The 20287-nt window shown below is 41.5% G+C and overlaps 1 protein-coding gene across 1 annotated transcript in view; it reads left to right on the top strand.

The window, feature by feature from the left end:
• Nucleotides 1-20287, top strand: part of LOC308310980 (ankyrin repeat and BTB/POZ domain-containing protein 3-A-like) — a gene marked incomplete at its 3' end in the record, with an annotated part of 179924 nt that overhangs the window by 126168 nt on the left and 33469 nt on the right. Inside the window, exon 3 of the mRNA XM_080757473.1 lies at nucleotides 12657-12912. Within this exon, the coding sequence (XP_080613599.1) occupies nucleotides 12657-12912 (256 nt within the window). The remainder of the gene's footprint in view (nucleotides 1-12656; nucleotides 12913-20287) is intronic.

The following is a 20287-nucleotide window of genomic DNA, read 5'->3' as shown; positions in this document are numbered from 1 at the left end:
CCTCATTTCCACAGTTAAATCAGTCAAAACGTGCTGTTATTGTTTTGCATCCTGTCAGTCTCTCCGTCCGTGTCTGTTTGTGAACAGCTAATCTCCGGCGCCTTTGGCCCGATCCCAGCGAAACAAACACTCCCTGGATGCCAGATGCCACTTGAAATGAGATGTCTGTTTAAGGACATCATGTGCAAGCATGAAGTGTGTACGTGCGTGCATGCGTGCGTGTGACCGTGTGTGCGTGCATTTGCACTCCCTCCGAGACGTATAACACCTACAGTACTGGCAGATGTTACTCAAAGATAATTATCGTCCTTCGTCCTATGATACTTTGTGCAACCTTTTGTGGTTCCTTGAGGGACAGGCTAAAGTTCACGCCTTAAACAAAAATCTAACCCCCCTCCCCGTCTAAATACTGATGCAGTGGGGTGAACAACAAATGAGAGAGTCATAGATGAGAGTCACTTTAACCCTGGCTTCACTATTTTGGGTATTGTCAGTGGTTTTGGTAATTTGGTAATTCTAGTTTGACAATACTTCTTGAGAGTGTAAAATGGAACCAAATGGGGGGGCACGGTGGCACAATTGGTAGTGCTGTATGCACAGTTGGTAGTGCTGAATGCTATTCATTATTAATTTATAATTTGAAAAAGGGCTTCGTTAAGACCTCCATAGTATTATGGTCAATGCCTGTGTGAAAAGTGGGAGCGATTGGTGCAGGCAGTGAGGTGCTACGGCAGTCACAGTGACACACAGACACACATTCATTCATTCATTCATTCATTCAGACAGACAGACATTGGCTTAATTATAGTCTGATGATGATAGTCAAGATGAGACACAGTTAATGCCAACGCTTGCAGCAGGTGTGGGGGAGTAGATCAAGTGTTATTCTTAGCGATGGGATAGAGAGACAAGGGTGGGCCATTAGCACATTGAGATCCACATGGTGCTAATGAATTCTCCCATACTCGCCGTGTTTCATGAACCAAGAGACTCCGTCTAAACCACCGGCGTGGAAATCTAGAGTAGAGTGAATCGAAATGGGATGACGGGAACTGCCTTTAACCACTTTCAGCCTATAGGCAAAAAGATGAATGAATTAACAATTACAAATAAATCAAATACGGGTATGTCTGAAATAGCAGGTCTTACGAGACTCACACGTTGCGAAGCGTCTATGCGCCGTGCGGTGAATGAAGTATATGGCACTTACAGTAAGTGCATGGTTAGAATTCCCAACAAGAGCCATGAGAGAATAAATTGGTTTAGAGTTTCCCTCGAGTCCCCGAGGGAAAAGATAATGAAGACGGGATGAGTGCATGGGTTGCATGTTTACTGTCGTTTTACGCACCATTTCCACAGCCCGGAAAAATGTGACGGGGGAAGAAAGAAAACACAGATACAGTAGAGTGATGATGAGGTTAAATGAAATTATTGTTCTGAAAGCACAGAATGAAGCAATTACGACATAATGTGCAGAAGAATGTCCCATTCTTTTTCATACTGGTTGTTAATGAATAGATATTTCCCAGGGACTGTCTCCATCACAAATGGACCAAGTTCATTTTCATGGATTGGCTACAGTGTTCCAGGCTATCCCCAGCAAAATGATTGATAGTAAGAAATCAAATGGTCACCTAAGGGTCCATTTGGTTCCATTTTGTACACACAGATTTGTTTTTATGTATAACACACTTAACATTCTTGTTAAATGTGCTAGTGTTACAGAGTTTAAAACTGCAAGGCATAAAAAAGCCTAGGCAACCAGACAGTGATATTGCACAATAAAGTGTTGGCTATACTTATTGAAATAAAGTGCACCGCTCAAATCTCAGTGCAAACATGCAGAGCAGCGCTCTGCTTTTTAACTGTTTTCGTATTAGTCAGACTCATCATTATCTTATCAATAGCAATTAATGGGGAATCAAGAGCTTGAAAATGGTTTCTGTGCCGTTTCTGTGCACGAAAACGATTAATGTGTTTCATGCCTCCCAGCACAGCAAATTGTCTGGTGCCGATGCGGTCTATATGGCTAATAATCTGGCCCGGATAATTCATTATTTTTAACCTCGATGCCGAGTCCCTCAGCAATGCCATCTATTATTCCACAATGAGGAACGTGAGTGTTGTGTTGAATTTAAGTGGATTAGTAGTAGTGTGAGCGCATTACAAACCCGCCTGTAGACTTTTGACCAGGCCAGAAGATTACTGTGCCTTGACGGCGTCGTCGTAATGGCTGACTTTACACGTGGTTGGATGCATGCTGAAAATAGCGGATACGCTTACAACGCGTACAGCTTGTAGAGCTGCTGTTTTCAGAGAGAAACACCCGAGCGCATAAAATGACCTGTCTTTTAGTTCTACTGGTTCTCCACTAGTTCCCTCCCTAACATTTTAGTCTGCTTTTTATTGATTACCGTGTTGATGAAATTGTCAATATCTTTAGTCTCAGCTTTTAGTCATCGTAACTTCGTTTTTTATTTCAGTTTAGTCAGCGAAAAACGGCAGTCGGCAAACATTTTATCGTCATAGTTTTTAGTCGACGAAACCAACACTGCTGCTGCGGCGAATGCCTGACGGTTGGAACTACCGAAAACTACACGAAGGAATATCGAAGGTGTTGTGAACAGAGTTGTATTGTTCCAGGGGCCCCCCCAGAAGCATATTCAAAGATTTATAAGCTAAAGTTTTAAAGTGGTTAAAACTTAAGTGGGTCACGGACGGTGGCACAGTTGGTAGTGCTGTCGCCTCACAGCTAGAAGGTCCTGAGTTCGATTCTCGCTGGGGACGCTGTGGGCACTGGGCACTCCTCCGAGTCATCAGTGCCCAGAGCGCAGAGTTGGCGAAAGGGACTTTCTGTGTGGAGTTTGCATGTTCTCCCCGTGTCCCCTAGGGTAGGTATACCCAAACAAACACGCAGTAATCCTGGTCTCTAAACTACCTGCCCCTGGCCTGAAAGAGGGGAAAGGAACTGGTCGGACGCGCTACGTCCCGCCAGGAAAACTCCCCCCTGTCAGGTGGGGAAGTTGGACTCCTCATGCATAGCAGGAAGAATGAGGTCAGTCCGTTGCTCTCCCCAGGTTGGCAGAGGAAGTGTAGTAAAAAAAAGTGGTTAAAATCCAAGGTGACACAGATCTTAATGGCTTAAATACTATAGAGCCTGACCTTTGTTTGTTGCAACAACTGCTAACTCACTGATTTGACGGTCAGCCTTAAGGATAACCTTGAACTCCCTTCAACAGATCACCGATTAGTAAGATTCATTATTTAATGTGCCTATAGGGACTCATTAGGATTAGTAAGATCCATTAGATGTAATGTGCCTCTAGAGATTCATTATAATCAAATTAATTACACATGCATGTGCCGGGTTCTATGTTGACGTTGACATGTCCTGTAATTGATTGTGACTAATAGAGTTGCCACTAGGCATTTGCTGATGTGCTCTCATTCGGTCACGTTGTCAACCTGTAGGTGATTAAAATGTCCTCACTTCAGCCGCCTGTATACGTTGAAAACAGTGTGTCTCAGTGGATTGTAGCGCCAGTGGCGGAAAGTAACTAATAAGCACATTAACTTAACCTATTTAGACCTGACGTCGAATTTTTTTTCGACGTCATTTCATTGTCAAAGTATTTGTATACTATGTGCAGTGACAATAAATGGAATCTAATCTAATCTAAAATTTTAAAAAGAATAGTCTTCTAAATCCTGTCAGTTTTCTGAAATACCTATGTGTCTGTATCAGTGGTGCTCAATATTTCATGTCAAGGACCACAAAAATGATATGTCATTGGCCACCGACCCCCATCTGAAAATATGTTGTTCCAGGGACCAAAGATTTAAGAGTTAAAAACATTCGCTCTGAAAGAATATATAAAGATTTTTCAAAAATAGCAGACCGAGTGCTTGTAGATCTGCTATTTTTCAATAGCTAACGTCTAACATAAAATGCTTACAAACACCAAAAGGGGTACCCGCCCAAAATGGGTTAAGTGCTATAATTAAGTAGAGTTGTGAGGCATTTGTTTCCGATTTCCAGTACTTTAACTTCTATTCCACTACATCTCAGAGGCAAACATTGTACTTTTACTCCACTATATTTAATTGAAAACTTTAGTTACTATAGTTACTTTCATTGTTATTCTTAAACATATATATTTTTAAATAGCCGATCTACAAGCTCACAATGCGTCACAATGTGAGTGTAGTGAGTAGTACTTTCGGTACGGAATAATGCCAATACTTTTGTACTTTTACAAAAGTACATTTTGAATTCCAGACCTTTACTTGAGTACTTTTCCCACCACTGTGTAGCTACAGAGATTCCCCATCTGAATTTCCTACTACAGCTTCATCATCATCATCATCTCAGGATATAGGCTGTAGTTATATATATATTATACCGATATTTGCTGATACCGATATGACCAAATAAGGGCCGATCCGATACTCCTAATAAAATTGATTTTATTATTTTGTTCTGTAAAGCGACTTTGAGTACCTTGAAAAGCGCTATATGAATTAAATTGTATACTTTTGTGACTAGTTCTTGGCACACTCACAGGGAATATCAGCAATGACCTTCTGGCCCGGTGTTGTTTTTGGCAGCAAAAGTTTTAGTCACATTTTAGTCACTTTGGAATGTCTTAGTGTTAGTCTAGTTTTAGTCGACTCAAATGTACAGTTGACTTAGTCGACTAAATTGTATTTTGGCGGGCCTTGATGGTGTCGTAATGGCTGGTTTTACCCTTGCTGAAAATAGCAGATCTACAATTACAATCTACAATTTTCAGCATGCAGCCAATTGTAAAACGACTTATACTGGATTTCTTGTCCACTATAGTCCCTTCTTAACATTTTAGTCTAGTTATTATTTGTTGACGAAATTGTCAGTATATTTATGGTATTCAAATGGTGAAATAGCAGGCAAACATTTAACAGATTAAACTGAAATATTTCCACTACTATGAATGTGATTTTCAATCGAATTGCTTGTTTCCTCTGCTGTAAAGTATTGGACTTGTGCATTCCTTGCTGATTTGAGTAAATGCTGAAACATGATTGCTAATTTAATTGTAGCTTTTATTTTCTTCACTGTCTTGTATGTGGGCTAAGCGGTCATTTTATGATATTCTGTACAGAACAACACCAGTCCTGTGAAACCATAAAACTGTCTTCTAGATAATAATGCCACTTAATTCTTTGTTCTACTTAATTTGTTTGCACTGTGTGGTAATTCCAGTCACATGAAATACCCTTTAGAAGGCAATAAAACACAATGTAACAGCAAGATAAATGAAGATGCTGTTATGAACAATAACATACTATAAACACCATTTAACAGCTTCATTTGGAGCAATCAGGTGCAAATTAGGTTTATCTGTGTACTTGATCGTCACATCTGTCTGAATGGTTCTGCTTGAATAGCAAGTGGAACGTGAGAAGACTCATACAAGGACACCAATATGGGTTTAAATGAATACAAATGTAACTCACAGCAGAATATGCAGAATAATAGATCACATTCTTGTCAATACCAGCTTTACTCAAACAAGCTAAACATTTTGCCACCATGGCTGTAGTGTAGATAAAGCTCACTGTGCCTTTGTTGGATTGGCTTTGTATGTTTTCCTTCCATTCACAATAATAATTCTCAATAGAGCACCGCAGTCCCGCCCCCTTTCAGAAAAGCGAGTGGCCCAGGAAGCCTCATGCATCCTCCCATCGGCACTTTTAATATAATTTATTTAAAGACGGTTACGCCGCGGACAAAGCCAATTCGGATCGTGACGAATCATGACAATGAACACAATATTTTGGGACGATCAAATCATTAGAAAGAAGAAAAGAAAGTCAGGAGACAACACTATTTGTTTTGTTTTTCGTCTTATAAATTATTTGATCGTCCCAAAATATTGTGTTCATTGTCATGATTCGTCACGATCCGAATTGGCTTTGTCCGCGGCGTAACCGTCTCGCTTTTCTGAAAGGGGGCGGGACTGCGGTGCTCTATAGCATAGCCATATAGACCCCCCCCCCCCGCCCATGCACACATCAACAACAAATGAGTGTAACTTGGTTCAAATGGTGAAATAGCAGGCTAAACTATACATTAAACAGATTCATGTTTGAAATATTTCCACTTGCTATGAATGTGATTTTCAATCTAATTTCTTGTTTCCTCTGCTGTAAAGTATTGGACTTGTGCATTCCTTGCTGATTTGAGGAAACATGATTGCTAATTTAATTGAGACATACTGTCTTGTATGTGGGCTAAGCGGTCATTTTATAAAATACTGTACAAAACAACACCAGTCCTATGAAACCAGAAAACTGTCTTCTAGATAATAAAGCAACTTAATTATAAGAATGTAGAATAGTTTGATGACTTGTGTACTATTTAGTGCAGGGGTGGGAGGCAGTTTGTGTCTTGGAAAACAAATAACTGGTAAACTCATTGTTTTTACTTGTGATTTATGTATCTCGGTTAAATGTTCAGAGTCAAGAGTTGTTGTTAATCTGTGGCTTGTAGGAGTGCTGTGTGTTCATGTGTGTTCACACATTTAGCGAGTAACATAAAATAGAGATTAAATAGTAAACTTTGTAATTTTAAAGAATATAACATTTTGTAAGATAAGTGAAGATCACAGTATAAGGATAATTTGTATCTTCATCAGAGCTGGCTCTACTTGGTTCTGTTGTGACTGAAGGAATTATGTCTCTGCTTCAGTAACAATTCACTGTACTGATACAGTACATACATGTATGCTTTTAATACTATGTACATAATGTCCATACATATATGTATTGGATATAGTTAGACGCAGGGATGTAAAACTGGCGATCCGCGGGCCGCATGCGGCCCGCGACGTCGCTTCTGCGGCCCGCAAGTTGCTTTCTAAAACCTGATTTAACACTACCTCTGAGCCAGTGCTCTGAGGCGAGCAGCAGCTAGAGAAGGGAGGGGGGAAGGAGCGCCTCCCCTCCCTTCCCGAGTGCCTTAATTGCTCCAGCTGTTGGGTATCAAGTATCAAGAATTTGTGGAATGCAGGTCTCTTGTTAGAGCATGCCTGGGGAGGAGGGAGGGGTGGAGCATGCAGCAGTGTGTTAGGTTGTGATTGGCTGAGAGATGGTTCTATTGTTCTCCTCTTCGGCCTATCAATCCAAGCAGTTAGTGGCTCCACCTCAGGCTCTCTAGTATAATAAGAGTTGCTCTGTGTCAGTTCTCCACAACTGCTCCAGGATATCAATCATTTCTGATCAGATCTGACTGTGGACTTCAGGAGAAGATGAACTCTGTCAACCTCAACTCTGCTGAACAGGAGGAACCCAAAGACCATGGTATGTTACTTGCCCCTTTCACCTGTCATATTTTGATAATTCAAACATTGCATTCTCAATCTTCTGCTTTGTTTCATTGTAATTTGAATTGAATTCAACCTCTCAATGTGTTTTTCCTTTATCTTTGTTTCCAATCCAGTGTTGCGTCATCAGTCTGGCCTCCCTGTCTTACCAACAGTAAATGAACATAGAAGCTTGGCTAAACCAAAACCACACAGTTGTGACCAGTGTGGACAACGCTACCATTACAAATCTCAACTTAAAAAACACCAGAGAATTCACACTGGAGAGAAATCCTATGGATGTGATCAGTGTGGACAACACTTCTCTCAAATGGCAGGCCTTAAAAGCCATCAGCAAATTCACACTGGAGAGAAACCCTATGGATGTGATCATTGTGGACAACACTTCTCTCAAATGTCCAACCTTAGAACACACCATAAAATTCACACTGGAGAGAAACCCTATGGATGTGATCAGTGTGGACAACACTTCTCTCTAATGGCAGGCCTTAAAAGCCACAAGAAAATTCACTCTGGAGAGAAACCCTATGGGTGTGATCAGTGTGGACAACACTTCTCTAAAATGTCCAGCCTTAAAAACCACAAGAGAATTCACACTGGAGAGAAACCCTATGGGTGTGATCAGTGTGGACAACACTTCTCTGAAATGTCCAGCCTTAAAAAGCACCAGAGAATTCACACTGGAGAGAAACCCTATGGGTGTGATCAGTGTGGACAAAACTTTTCTGAAATGTCCAACCTTAAAAAGCACCAGAGAATTCACTCTGGAGAGAAACCCTATGGGTGTGATCAGTGTGGACAACACTTTTCTGAAATGTCCAACCTTAAAAGACACCAGAAAATGCACACGTGATGATGATTTATTTTTTGATTCATGTGTTGGTTAATTGCAAGTAAACTTAGCATAAAGAATGGTTGTGCAGTCACAACCATTACAATACTGTAAAATCCAACAGGATTGTTCATGGAGAAGAACATGATGAACAAGGACAAGTTTCTCACTCTCAAGCATGTAGGCCATATTGATCACAAACCATATAATTTTAACTTCTAGTACTAAGTAAAACTATAGACAATATAGCAATTGCAAATGATCCATCATCATTTCACACATTATAGGCTACTGTCCCATACACACAGCTATGTAAATCACTACTTTATTTTCAATGAGTACAAACAAACTGAAAATGTCACGTGCGTACAGCTGTACACATACCATATACATATGTTTAGTGTGGACAGTATCCATAAACAATCTGATTAAATAGAGGCTGATAAATATCAGCACATCTACATAAAAGTGTTGCATGATGATTTATTTTGTGATGAAAGTGTCGATTAATTGCAAGTAAACGTAGCATAAATAATGGTTGTGCAGTCACAAATAAAGGCAAACAAGTCAGAGGTGTTTTCTGTTTTTCTTTTGTTTCTTTGTTATTTACTTTTTTGTAGACTACTGTGTGGTAATTCCAGTCAATCACATGAAATACCCTTTAGAAGGCAACAATAGATAAACAACTATGCGCTGACTAAGTCTTATACAAAAGAGCGAGTTCCGATAGTTACGGTCACGCCCTGCCCAGTATTTGAAATGCAAAACATGAGCAGGTTGTGGAGCAGTATGCATATTGAGGACATTATTGTAATGAATGGTACTGCAATAGGACTATAACGCTGACCCGTCGTTCTAAGTTCCAGTACTTACTGACTGATTTACATCTCAATTGATCACAAACCATATCATTTTAAGTTCTAGTACTAAGTTAGTGACTCAATTACATCTCAAAAGTAAAACTACCAAGCAAGACTACTGTCCCAAACACACAGCTATGTAAATCACTACTTTATTTTCAATGAGTCTGACTGAATTGCATCTCAATAGCCATATAGACCTCCCCACACACACACACACACACACACACACACACACACACACACACACACACACTTTCCATTTAGTTTGTCAGTGAAAAAAGGTAGCCGACGAACATTTTTCGTCTTAGTTTTAGTCAGCGAAATCAACACTGCTACGACCTTGAAACAAGGGAAGTATAGTCAGAGAATATTATCAGAATAATGTGAAATCTGGGAATAATTTTCTTACCAAGATATGTCTTCACCAATGTGTTTGTAAAGGTGTCTACTCTACTAACATAACCCACAGTGGTTTCTATTCCATTTCATTTCTATGGTATATGGTTTCTCTGCTATGGTTTGTAATTCAGCTGGATTCTATTCTGAATCCATCGCAAACATTAGGAAAAGTTCAGAATTCAATATTTACTTGAGCAAAAGTACAAAAGTATTACAATGTACATAATGTGCCAAAGGTATAGATACTCTTTCTACAGAATGTCCCGTTTCCAAGTTTCCAATTGTGTAAAAAATAATTTGAAAATAGCAGATCTACAAGCTCACAATGCGTCGGCTGAAGTGGTTACGGTATGTTTTGTAATGATGATCAAAATCTACAACGTAACTAGCAACTAAAGTTTTCAAACAATTGTAAATGGAAAGAAGAAAAAAATGGCCTCTCAGATGTAATAGAGTAGAAGTAAGTATTGGAAATATTCAAATACTCAAGTAAAGTACAAATACCTCAAAATTGTACTCAAGTACAGTATACTTGAGTACATGTACTTAGTTACTTTCCACCACTGCACACTTCAGCTCTCTTGGATGAAGGAAAAAAAGGAAAAAGAAAACAGAGGCTAGGAAGAGGTAATTGGTACAGCGGTATCATCTGTTGTATACAAGCTTTTGTGACAAATCCCCTGAAAACCTTTGAAGAACCTCAACTGATAGCTTTGGCCCCTCCACTAGTTTGAAATTGATCGAAGGAGGAGGGTGTGTCTATTATTTACGGCTGTGATGTTGGAGTTCCTTATTTCCTTTTCTTTTCTTTTTTTGCGTGTGTGTGCGAGCTTAGGGGGAGAGAGCCAATTCTCTTGGTTCGTTTCCCTCCGAGTAAGGGAGGGCTGTTGTTGTGAAATTGCAGCAGGAATGACAAGTAATTTTATACTTTTGCTTTTGGTGGTTTGTTCTTTCTTTAGTTAGTCCTTAACCTATTTTAGGCGGGAACCCCTTTTGGTGTTTTAAGCATTATGTTGTTATGCTTTAGCTGTTGAAAAATAGCAGACCTACATGCAAGCTCGTAGCGCGCCACTCGGTGTGAAAATGTGGCCCAAATGTTTGAATATATTCTTTCAGAGTGAACGTTTTTAACTCAAATCTTTGCTTCTGACATAGTTTCAGATGGGGATCTTCAGAAAACTGTCAGGATTTAGAAGACATTTGTAGAATCGTTCCCAGGTCAAAATGGGTTAATTTCTTCCTTTTTACTTATACTTCCCCGTTTCCACGGTATTCTGCACAGTGCCTGACGGACGCAGGCTGTTCCCCTGCGCCTGGAGATGAAAGTCTTTGCACTGTACTGGTGTGTAGTGCAATCAAACTAAACTGGCAGTGACAATACGTATACGCAACAAAAACAAAGTCTGTGAAGGTTAGCCATATAGTCTTTGGGCTCACTAGTTAAACTCTCAAGCCCTATACTGTATATATGTTATTGTGCAACGACATATACAATCTCTACGTACAAGCTCACAATGAGCTGTTTAGCTTGTAGATCAGCTTTCTTTTTTGTGGGTTCGAACTTCGAGCTGATATAGAACCCGCGATTTGCCCCCGGTGAACCGGAAGTAGTTGTCAGCCATTTTCGAGCCACCATCATCCTTATCAGAAACGCTGATATCGTAAACCGCAAGGTTGCGATATCACCTCCGTCTGAGTTTCATTTCCGAGAAAAACGTGCTAAATATCGCGCTTAGAATGGAAGTGGACGGAGGGAAAACATCTGAATCGCCCAACATAGCGGAAGCAAGCCGCGATCTAGCGACGGAGAAACTGTAATATATCGTAAGCGATTAAGCATTATGTTATGCTTTAGCTATTGAGAAATAGCAGATCTACAAGCTCATAGCGTGGCACAGAGTGCCGCGCTATTTTTGAAAAACAATGTGTCGCAAATTTGGAATATATATATCCAAAATGGGTTAAGTCGCTAAGAGAGAACCATGCTTTTTTTTTTAAAAGCCAAGTTTTAAGTTTCTCAAAAGCTGTCATTTAAGATCCCTGGAGTTGTAGTGCAAAGTGACGTGAGCCGCGCGTTCCGCTTTGTGTGAGCGCCTGTGAACTCCGCCGACAACCTTCAGCATGAGACAGGATGGACGCTATCGTATAGGCGCAGCAGGGTGGAGGACATGCCATGTCATCCAGCATTGTGCTTTTGTTCTGGCATTCTGTTTTTCTTTTGACAGCACGACAGCATGAATAATCAAACGAGTTCAGAGGACAGCGCTGCTATTTTTATAGATGTAAAATATAAAGTCAAAGCAGAGACAGAGACAGACAGAGACAGTGTGCGTGCGTGTGTGTGTGTGTGTGTGTGTGTGTGTGTGTGCGTGCGCGTGCATGCAACTTAAATAATGCAGTCAGTAGTAGTACTTTTCGGTTTTCTCTTTAACCTTGAACCTCCATCATTCCACCGAATTCCAGTAATTAGATCGATAAAGTCATTGATTGTCCTGATGAATTGACTGCAGGTCCAAGATCATAAGATGCTGCATTTCTGCGCTCAGAACAGCATCACTATAGTACAGACTTTTACTTGTAACATTAGTTTTATATTACAGTATTTATACTTTACTTTTACTTAAGAAATGTAGTACTTTTTCCACCACTGGATAATGACCAATACATATCCTCCCCCACCGTATGTGTGTGAGTGTGTGTGTCACTGTGTGCGTGTGTGTCTGTGTGTGTGTGTGTGTGCACGGCTGCACGCATGCGTTTCCACGTGCGTCTCAGAATAACTTTTAATTTTGTGTCATTATCTCAATTAAGGCCGTGTTTGTTTGTTTGTTCACCGTGTCTGTTTGTTGCGTCTCCCCTCTCTCTCTCTCTCTCTAAGTCAAAGTCATAGGATTTGTCACATGTTACCGCAGTGAAATTTGTTCTCCGCATTTGACCCATCTCTTGGAGCAGTGAGACGCAGCCAAGGAGCGGTGAGCTGCAGCCGTGGCGCGCTCGGGAATCATTTGATTAGTAGATTTGACCCCCCAATCCAATCCAACCCAACCCTTTGATGCCGAGTGCCAAGCAGGGAAGGCATTGGGTTCCATTTTTTTACAGTCTTTGGTATGACCCGGCCGGGGATCGAACCGCGACCTCCCAGTTTCAGGGCGGACACTCTAACCACAAGGCCATACTGTCTCTCTCTCTCCTCTCCAGGTGATCTGGTGTCGCGGGCCATGCACCACCTGCAGCCGCTGCACATAAAGAACCACCCCAGCAACGGCACCACCACCACCACGCCCATCCACCACCCCCACCACCCCCACCAGACGACGACGGCGGCCAACAGCGGCTCCTCCGTGCACTGGGAGCCCGAGGCCCTGTACACCCTCTGCTACTTCATGCACTGTCCGCAGATGGAGTGGGAGAACCCCAACGTGGAGCCGTCCAAGGTCGCCTTGCAGACCGAACGGCGAGTGAAAAGAAAAAAAAACCCTTTCTGTTTTCCTAGTGAATGAATCACTTTTTCTTTGTGACCGTGACCGCCGCTCTGACTCGTGGTGCGTTACACACCCGTTCAAATCATGCAATAGAAATAACGACGATGGGGGGGGGGGGGGTCGCACACACAACAAGAACTGCTTTAGTTTTTATTAGCCTAAACGTTTGTCTATTATTCATTATGCAAGAATAAAAACTAAAGCAGTTCTCGGTATGTGCGACCCCATCGCCGTTATTTCTATTCCTATGAATATAAATAATGATATATAAATAGATATAGAGAAAAAGTACTCAAAAGATTTTACAGCTCCCAACAACACCCCTTTTGGTGTTTCGTGTTTTAAGCACCGAGTGGCGCGCTACGAGCTTGTACGTCTGCTATTTCTTTTAAATCGAAGAACGACTGACATAGAAACGTAGCTTTTTCAGAAAACTGTCAGGATGTAGAAGACATTTTTTTTATCTGATCTCAGGTCAGAATGGTTTAAGGGTTGCTACGGATGGCCCTACAATACTTTAGAAACTCAGAGGCAGTGACGCACTGCGTGGGCTGGTAGTACTGTACTGTACTGTATGTGCCAACTCTCTCCCATGCATGGAGCCCGGTGGGCACATCCTCCTCCAAACTTTCTCTCTTCTCCACCGAGAGGAGATAAATTGCTGTGGTGGTGGTGGTGACCCCGGAGCAGTGCAGGGAATGCCGGATTGAGAGTGACAATGTCAGCATGGTGGCTCGCTGCCTGGTCCCTCGAGAGACAATGCTCTATTTTACAACTGTGTTCAAAGACGTGTGCGTGGGATGATGGTAGACAGACTGGATAACATCATAGAGGGATGACGGAGATACACGCTGAGATTAACCCATTTTGGACTGAAAAAAGGCTTCTATGAATCCTAATAGTTTTCTGAAAAACCCATGTTTCTATGTCAGTTGTGCTCAACCTTTTTCATGTCAAGGACCCCCAGAATTATCTCGATTGGGCCACGGACCCCCCCCCCCATCTCAAAATATGTTGTTCCAGGGACCCCCCAGAAGCAAATATTTTAGTTAAAAATGTTCTGCTCTGAAATATATATATTCAAAGATTTGCACCACATTTTCACGACTTTTCAAAAATAGCAGAACTACCAAGCTCGTAGCTTGTAGATCTGCTATTTTACAATAGCTAAATTATAACGTAATGTTTAAAACACCAAAAGGGGTTTCCCCGCCCAAAATGGGTTAAAGAAGATACACTTGTCTTTGAGGTGTTTTGTTATTTGATGTCGGCGTGTATAAAGAAGTGAAGATTCACAGAAGGGAATAGAAAGTCATCTTCACAAACATAAGCTCATGTATATTGGCTCTCAACCGCTGCATGGCCCAGCTGGCTCCACGTTTCTTTCCCTTCCAGAACTGAGAGATTAAAAAAATATGTCAAACACAAGTTTTATCAAGGCGGCGGAGGCACCGGTATACAGTCAAATTAGTCAGCCAAAGACGCCGAAGAAGCCTGTGTGGTTTAGTTTTTTACCATGCGTTTGAATTTCTGGCAGACAGTATAGGTGTAGAAAGAGTAAACTTTGTTGTATATGAGGAAACTGGTTGGCGCAAAGGGAGTTGGACAGTGAAAACACAACGCATCATGGTTTACAAATGGATTAATTAGGTGTATGGCTTTGTACGGAGTTTAACTCCTTTTATTCAGATAAGCCCCTCGTGCATTTGGGCTTCTGGAAACATATATAGGCTCCAATCAAGAACCTTCCACGTTGCACACATTAACGTTCTCCTTCACATAGAGAAATATTATGTTATCTTTAACTATAGGGAGTTTTATAGTGCCGTTTCATCAAAGCAGACTCCTGCTTTGATTATCCTTTGTGGTGAGTGACCTACATAAGATGTTGCGTTTATTCTCTTCTTTTGCTGAAGAAAGATAAGAGCAATATTTTCTGTCTTATATCCAACATCAATGCTGTACATTAATGTATGTAAGCCTATATTATTATGAATTATTGAATAATAAGTGGTGTATACTGCATCTATGACTATAATAACAAGAAGGACATCTTCAAATCGTTTCGGTTCACACGTATCGGTTTGGGCAATTCAACGTCTTGAATCACAGCCCACTGAAACTGCATATTGTAGATATATACCGGTAATAATTGCATGGAGACGTGAGCCTTCTCTCTACTCCCTTCTCACTACGTTAACCCATTTTGGGCAGGAACCCCTTCTGGTGTTTTAAACATTATGTTATAATTTAGCTATTGAAAATGAGCAGATCTACAAGCTCATAGCGCGAGAAATCGTGAGAATGTGGCGCAAATTTGGAATCTAGATTTTTATTTTTACTTAAATCTTTGCTTCAGGGGGGGGTCCCTGAAACAACATATTTTTTAGATGGGGTTCAGCAGCCTCTTACATCAAATTTTTGGGTTCCTTGACATGCAATATTGAGCACCACTGATATAGAAACATGGGTATTTCAGAAAACTGTCAGGATTTCGAAGACTTTTTTTTGTTTTTAATTTTCGACGTCAGGCCAAAATGGTTTAATACAAATCCTGCTACCCTAATAGACAGGGGTGCATGAGCACCTGGCCGTTCATTCGTGCTCTATCTCCGACCAAGCCACACTTCCACCACACATCTCTCTATGCACAATAAAACCTGCACACTCCCACAAAAGACATAGACTACATTGCATTCGCCAAACATGTCTTCTTTACTGTTTAAATATTACTTTTCTGAAACACGCTATTCTTGCTCAACCTCAACAGCCTACGTCAGAATCGTCATGTTGGCGTCTACTACGCCAACTACGTTCACTTAATGGGGCCAGTCCTTCACAGTGACACACGCGTTACATCAACCACGCGACCGGGATGGTTTCTACCCCTCAATGTCGTGCCTACTCTACACTGCCATCCCAAGTCCCCTCCCCCTTTCACTGCTCCTGTGTGTGACCTGTGAACTACTCTCTGACTGCACTGTGGCTTGATTTATATGTGCGAGGTGGAAATGTAATGCACATAAATTAATTATAGGTCCAGCAAGCAAATCATGATTGTCTGTTTGTGCTCAATAGGTCACCATCACATTCCGATTTTAGGTGTTGTGTTTTCTATGACATTTATTTTGGCCAGTAGTTTCATATCTATCCTTTTCCCTTTCACCAACACAGACCATGCTAACGGTGTTAGCGCGTTAGCATCACACAGTTTACAGCGTCAGTGTTGCATGAATACTTTCAACCATGACAATGCCGACTACTTTTGCTACACACACTTCCCAAGGATTATGGAGATGTCTTTATTTATTTTTTAAGGTTGAGAAATGAAATAATTATGGTCGTTTCTAATCTCAGCATTTCACAAGAGAAAGACGTGGATGCCTTTCGCTGCTGTTGCCATGTCTCATAGAAACAAGTAAATAGGTCTATAAAAATAATCCCAAAACAAGCGCATATAACAGGGGTCTGTAACCTATTTTAAATGAAGTGCCATGTTTTCATTTTCTAGATAGTCAGTCAGCCACAAGCTCACATCACAACAATAATCCATGTAATAATCACAATAACAATACTAATAATAATAATCATAATAATAATAATAACAATAAACTTCTTTGTAAACTCACTAATTTACAAACAAGCTCACATCAGAACAATAATGCATGTAATAATAATAACAATAATAATAATAATCATAAGAAAAACAACAATAACAACACTAACAACAGTACAGTACAGTACAGTAAAGACGTACAGTAAAGTACAGTACAGAGGACAACATTACAGTACAGTGCAATACTAAGGAGTGCAGTACAGTATTATAATAATTTATAACCCATCCGTTACTACATGTGCAGGGCACACTACTGAGTTTAGACTTTTTATGCAGGGCCTGGGAAATAAGGCAGAATCTTTTGTTTGTGTAAAAAAAAAAGGGAATATCAACAAAACATATCTGTTTATTGTACACAATGCAATATTGAATGCAATGATATGGTGTGTCCTGTAAGCCCATGTGGGCTGGGCGCCTTTGGTGCATGACACAAAAATAAAGAAATCTATCTATCTATCTATTCAGGCCCATCCTGCTACCCTAATAGACAGGGGCACATAAGCACATGGCCGTTTATCCAACAGCTTTCTCCGACCAAACCACACTTTTACCAGACATCTCTATATGCTAAATAAATTCGCCACACTCCCAGAAAACATATAGACTACATTGCATTCGCCAAAAATGTCTTATTTACTGTTTAAATATTACTTTTCTCAAACACGCTATTCTTGCTCAACCTCTACAGCCTACGTCAGAATCGTCATGTTGGCGTCTACTACGCCAACTACGTTCACTTAATGGGGCCAGTCCTTCACAGTGACACACGCGTTAGATCAACCACGCGACCGGGATGGTTTCTACCCCTCAATGTCGTATTTGCTGCGCCCTTCTAATGCTGCGCCACGCCTACTCTATACTGCTCCATAGACAGCGACTCGAAGTCGAACAGCAGCAGCAGCTCGCCTCCGTCACAATTTAAAGCCCACAGCACTGCACAGCCCCACACCCAAATGAATCGAATTAATGAATAAGGCGCTTATATCGCTTTTGCTCAGTGGATGGGACATTTACATTAAAAGCTATCGGATGGACGCGTGGACAACGGCATGGTTGTGTGCACTCGGAGGGAAAGGTTCCATATAGCTTCCATGCTAGCTGCTTCAGACACAGGGGAGGGGAGTGAGATGGCCCGCCTCACGGGACTCCAGTGCGAAATAGCGCTTATGCAACAATTACCCTAAAAACAACACCACAACTCAATGTCATTGTGAATAAGAATTTCGAGCAAAAAAAATATTTTTGGAAGGACACTTTCAACCAGTATGAAGCTAAATGTGGAAGCCGTGTGTGTCACACCAAAACGGGTGACCTATATAATCCTGTCACGCCGTGCATTCTGTGCTTGCGTGCGCATTTCCCAAATCTCAGTCATTTATCCACACATCGCTCTCTGTGTGTGTGTGTGTGTGTGTGTGTGTGTGTGTGTGTGTGTGTGTGTGTGTCGCGTCGCCCTCCAGCTGCAATTGCGAGTGTGCGCTTTGGCAGACTTTTTATGCAGGGCGTGGGAAATAAGGCAGAATGTTTTGTTTGTGTAAAAACAAAAAAGGGAATATCAACAAAACATATCTGTTTATTGTACACAATGCAATATTCAATGCAATGATATGGTGTGTCCTGTAAGCCCAATTAGCCCATGTGGGCTGGGCGCCTTTGGTGCATGACACAAAAATAAAGAAATCTATCTATCTATCTATTCAGGCCCATTCAATTAATCTATCACTACATTAGTTGCCTGTTCAAAACTAAACTACACTTTATGAAATCATTGTTGCAGCCTACAATTTACAATTTACAATTTAGGCATTTAGCAGACGCTCTTCATCCAGAGCGACTTACATTAAGCAAGAACAAAAAAGCATGGGTATACATCACATAAAAACATTTATCATGAAACATGCGTAAGCTAAGAAAGTAACAGTGGAATATCTATAATGAAACTATACATATAAGCTATACATCTATACTACTATGCTATACATATGTACTATGACGTGCTATGACAATAGCACATACAATGCACTTATGCTGTCTACATAACATGCTATAAGACTGTATCAAATGCTATCTAAGTCTACAGAATTGCTATCTAAGGGGGTGGGGTAAGTGCTATGGGCCATGATGGAGTCTGAAAAGGTGGGTTTTCAGACTACGGCGGAAGATTGGGAGTGATGCTGCAGTTCTGACTGCAATGGGAAGTGCATTCCACAGTTTTGGAGCCAGAAGGGAGAAGAGTTTGGGACGTGTGGAGTGTTGTCCCGGCGTTTTTAGTGAGGGTACTTCCAGCTTCCCTGCGTTGGCTGATCTGAGTGAGCGGGAGGGTTTGTAGGGTTCGATCATACTTGCAAGATATGGGGGAGCCATACCTTTGGTTGCTTTGAATGCCAGCATCAGAGTTTTGTATTCTGTGCGGGCAGCGACCGGGAGCCAGTGGAGGGAACGGAGCAGGGGGGAGACATGTGAGAATTTTGGCTGGTTGAAGACCAAGCCAGCTGCGGCATTTTGGATCAGCTGGAGAGGTTTAAGTGCACAAAAGGACACTACACACATATATTCAGGCCCATTCAGAACACATTTCCCAAATCTCTGATTTATCCACACATCGCTCTGTGTGTGTGTGTGTGTGTGTGTGTGTGTGTGTGTGTGTGTGTGTGTGTGTGTGTGTGTGTGTGTGTGTGTGTGTGGCGTGTGTGTGTGTCGCGTCGCCCTCCAGCTGCAATTGCGAGTGTGCGCTGTGTGCAGGGCACACTACTGAGTTTAAAAACACAGCTGAAACATGAAGTGGAGTCTGTCAACTCCTGCAATTTCCTTCTTCCCATATTGCGCTGCAACGACACTGGGATGAGCCCGCCGAAGGCGGGCGAAATTCTAGTTGGCTTAATAAATCCTGCTGCTCTCCGAGGACGGCATCCATATGGCATCATGTCACAATTAGAATGTCAGGGAAAGGGTTTGACATGAAGACGCAACGGCGGCACAGAGAGAGAAAGGATACAAGCTGAAGGTTATCAGGCAATTTACAGGATGGGCGATTAGAAAATATACAGGTGCACCGTGTCTGGTGTGAGAATAAACCATGACATAGGAACGTGTCGACCTGGGATGACTCATTCATTACTGCTTTTGATTAAAGTAGCTAATGACATAGCATTAGGGCTTCACTTTGCAGCCTTGAGGTCTCAATCTCTGCAGTCCAGACGAAGACGAGATGGAGATTATGAATATTAAGCCGGTGGAAATGACATTTTCAGTAATCTCTAAGGCTATATCTTTAATGAGAAAGTTTGCTGATACAGCAAGTTTAACAGTCACTGCGATTTATTTTCTTTTAAGTACTTTCCTTTCCTTGCACAGTTATATGCACATGCATCACTTTTCCACCGGGACAGCTCATAACATGTCTGTTTTTGAGTGGTGCAACCACTCCTACAACCAGCAATGTCCGTGTTCACCTATGTGTTGGTTCACCTATGTATGTGTTCATGAGCACCAGTATGAGTACCAGTAGGGGCGCTGTTGTGCCATGCAGAAACAGAGAGAGACAGTGCTGCACTGTTGCCTGCTAATGAGAGAGAGAGAGAGAGAGAGAGAGAGAGAAGGAGAGAGGGGAGTTGCACCACTGGGTTCACACAGGTGCATGTGATTAAATCTTTTAATGAAACAAAAACATTCAGATAGAAAGAGGATAATTCAAGCTGTTCGTACAGCTGCAATGTTGGAGTTCAGCGTCG

Source organism: Protomyctophum bolini (assembly GCF_963924005.1).
Source record: "Protomyctophum bolini genome assembly, chromosome: 23".
NCBI classification, from domain to species: domain Eukaryota; kingdom Metazoa; phylum Chordata; class Actinopteri; order Myctophiformes; family Myctophidae; genus Protomyctophum; species Protomyctophum bolini.
Note: the sequence above shows the minus strand (reverse complement) of the source record. Positions and strands in the feature narration are given on the sequence as shown.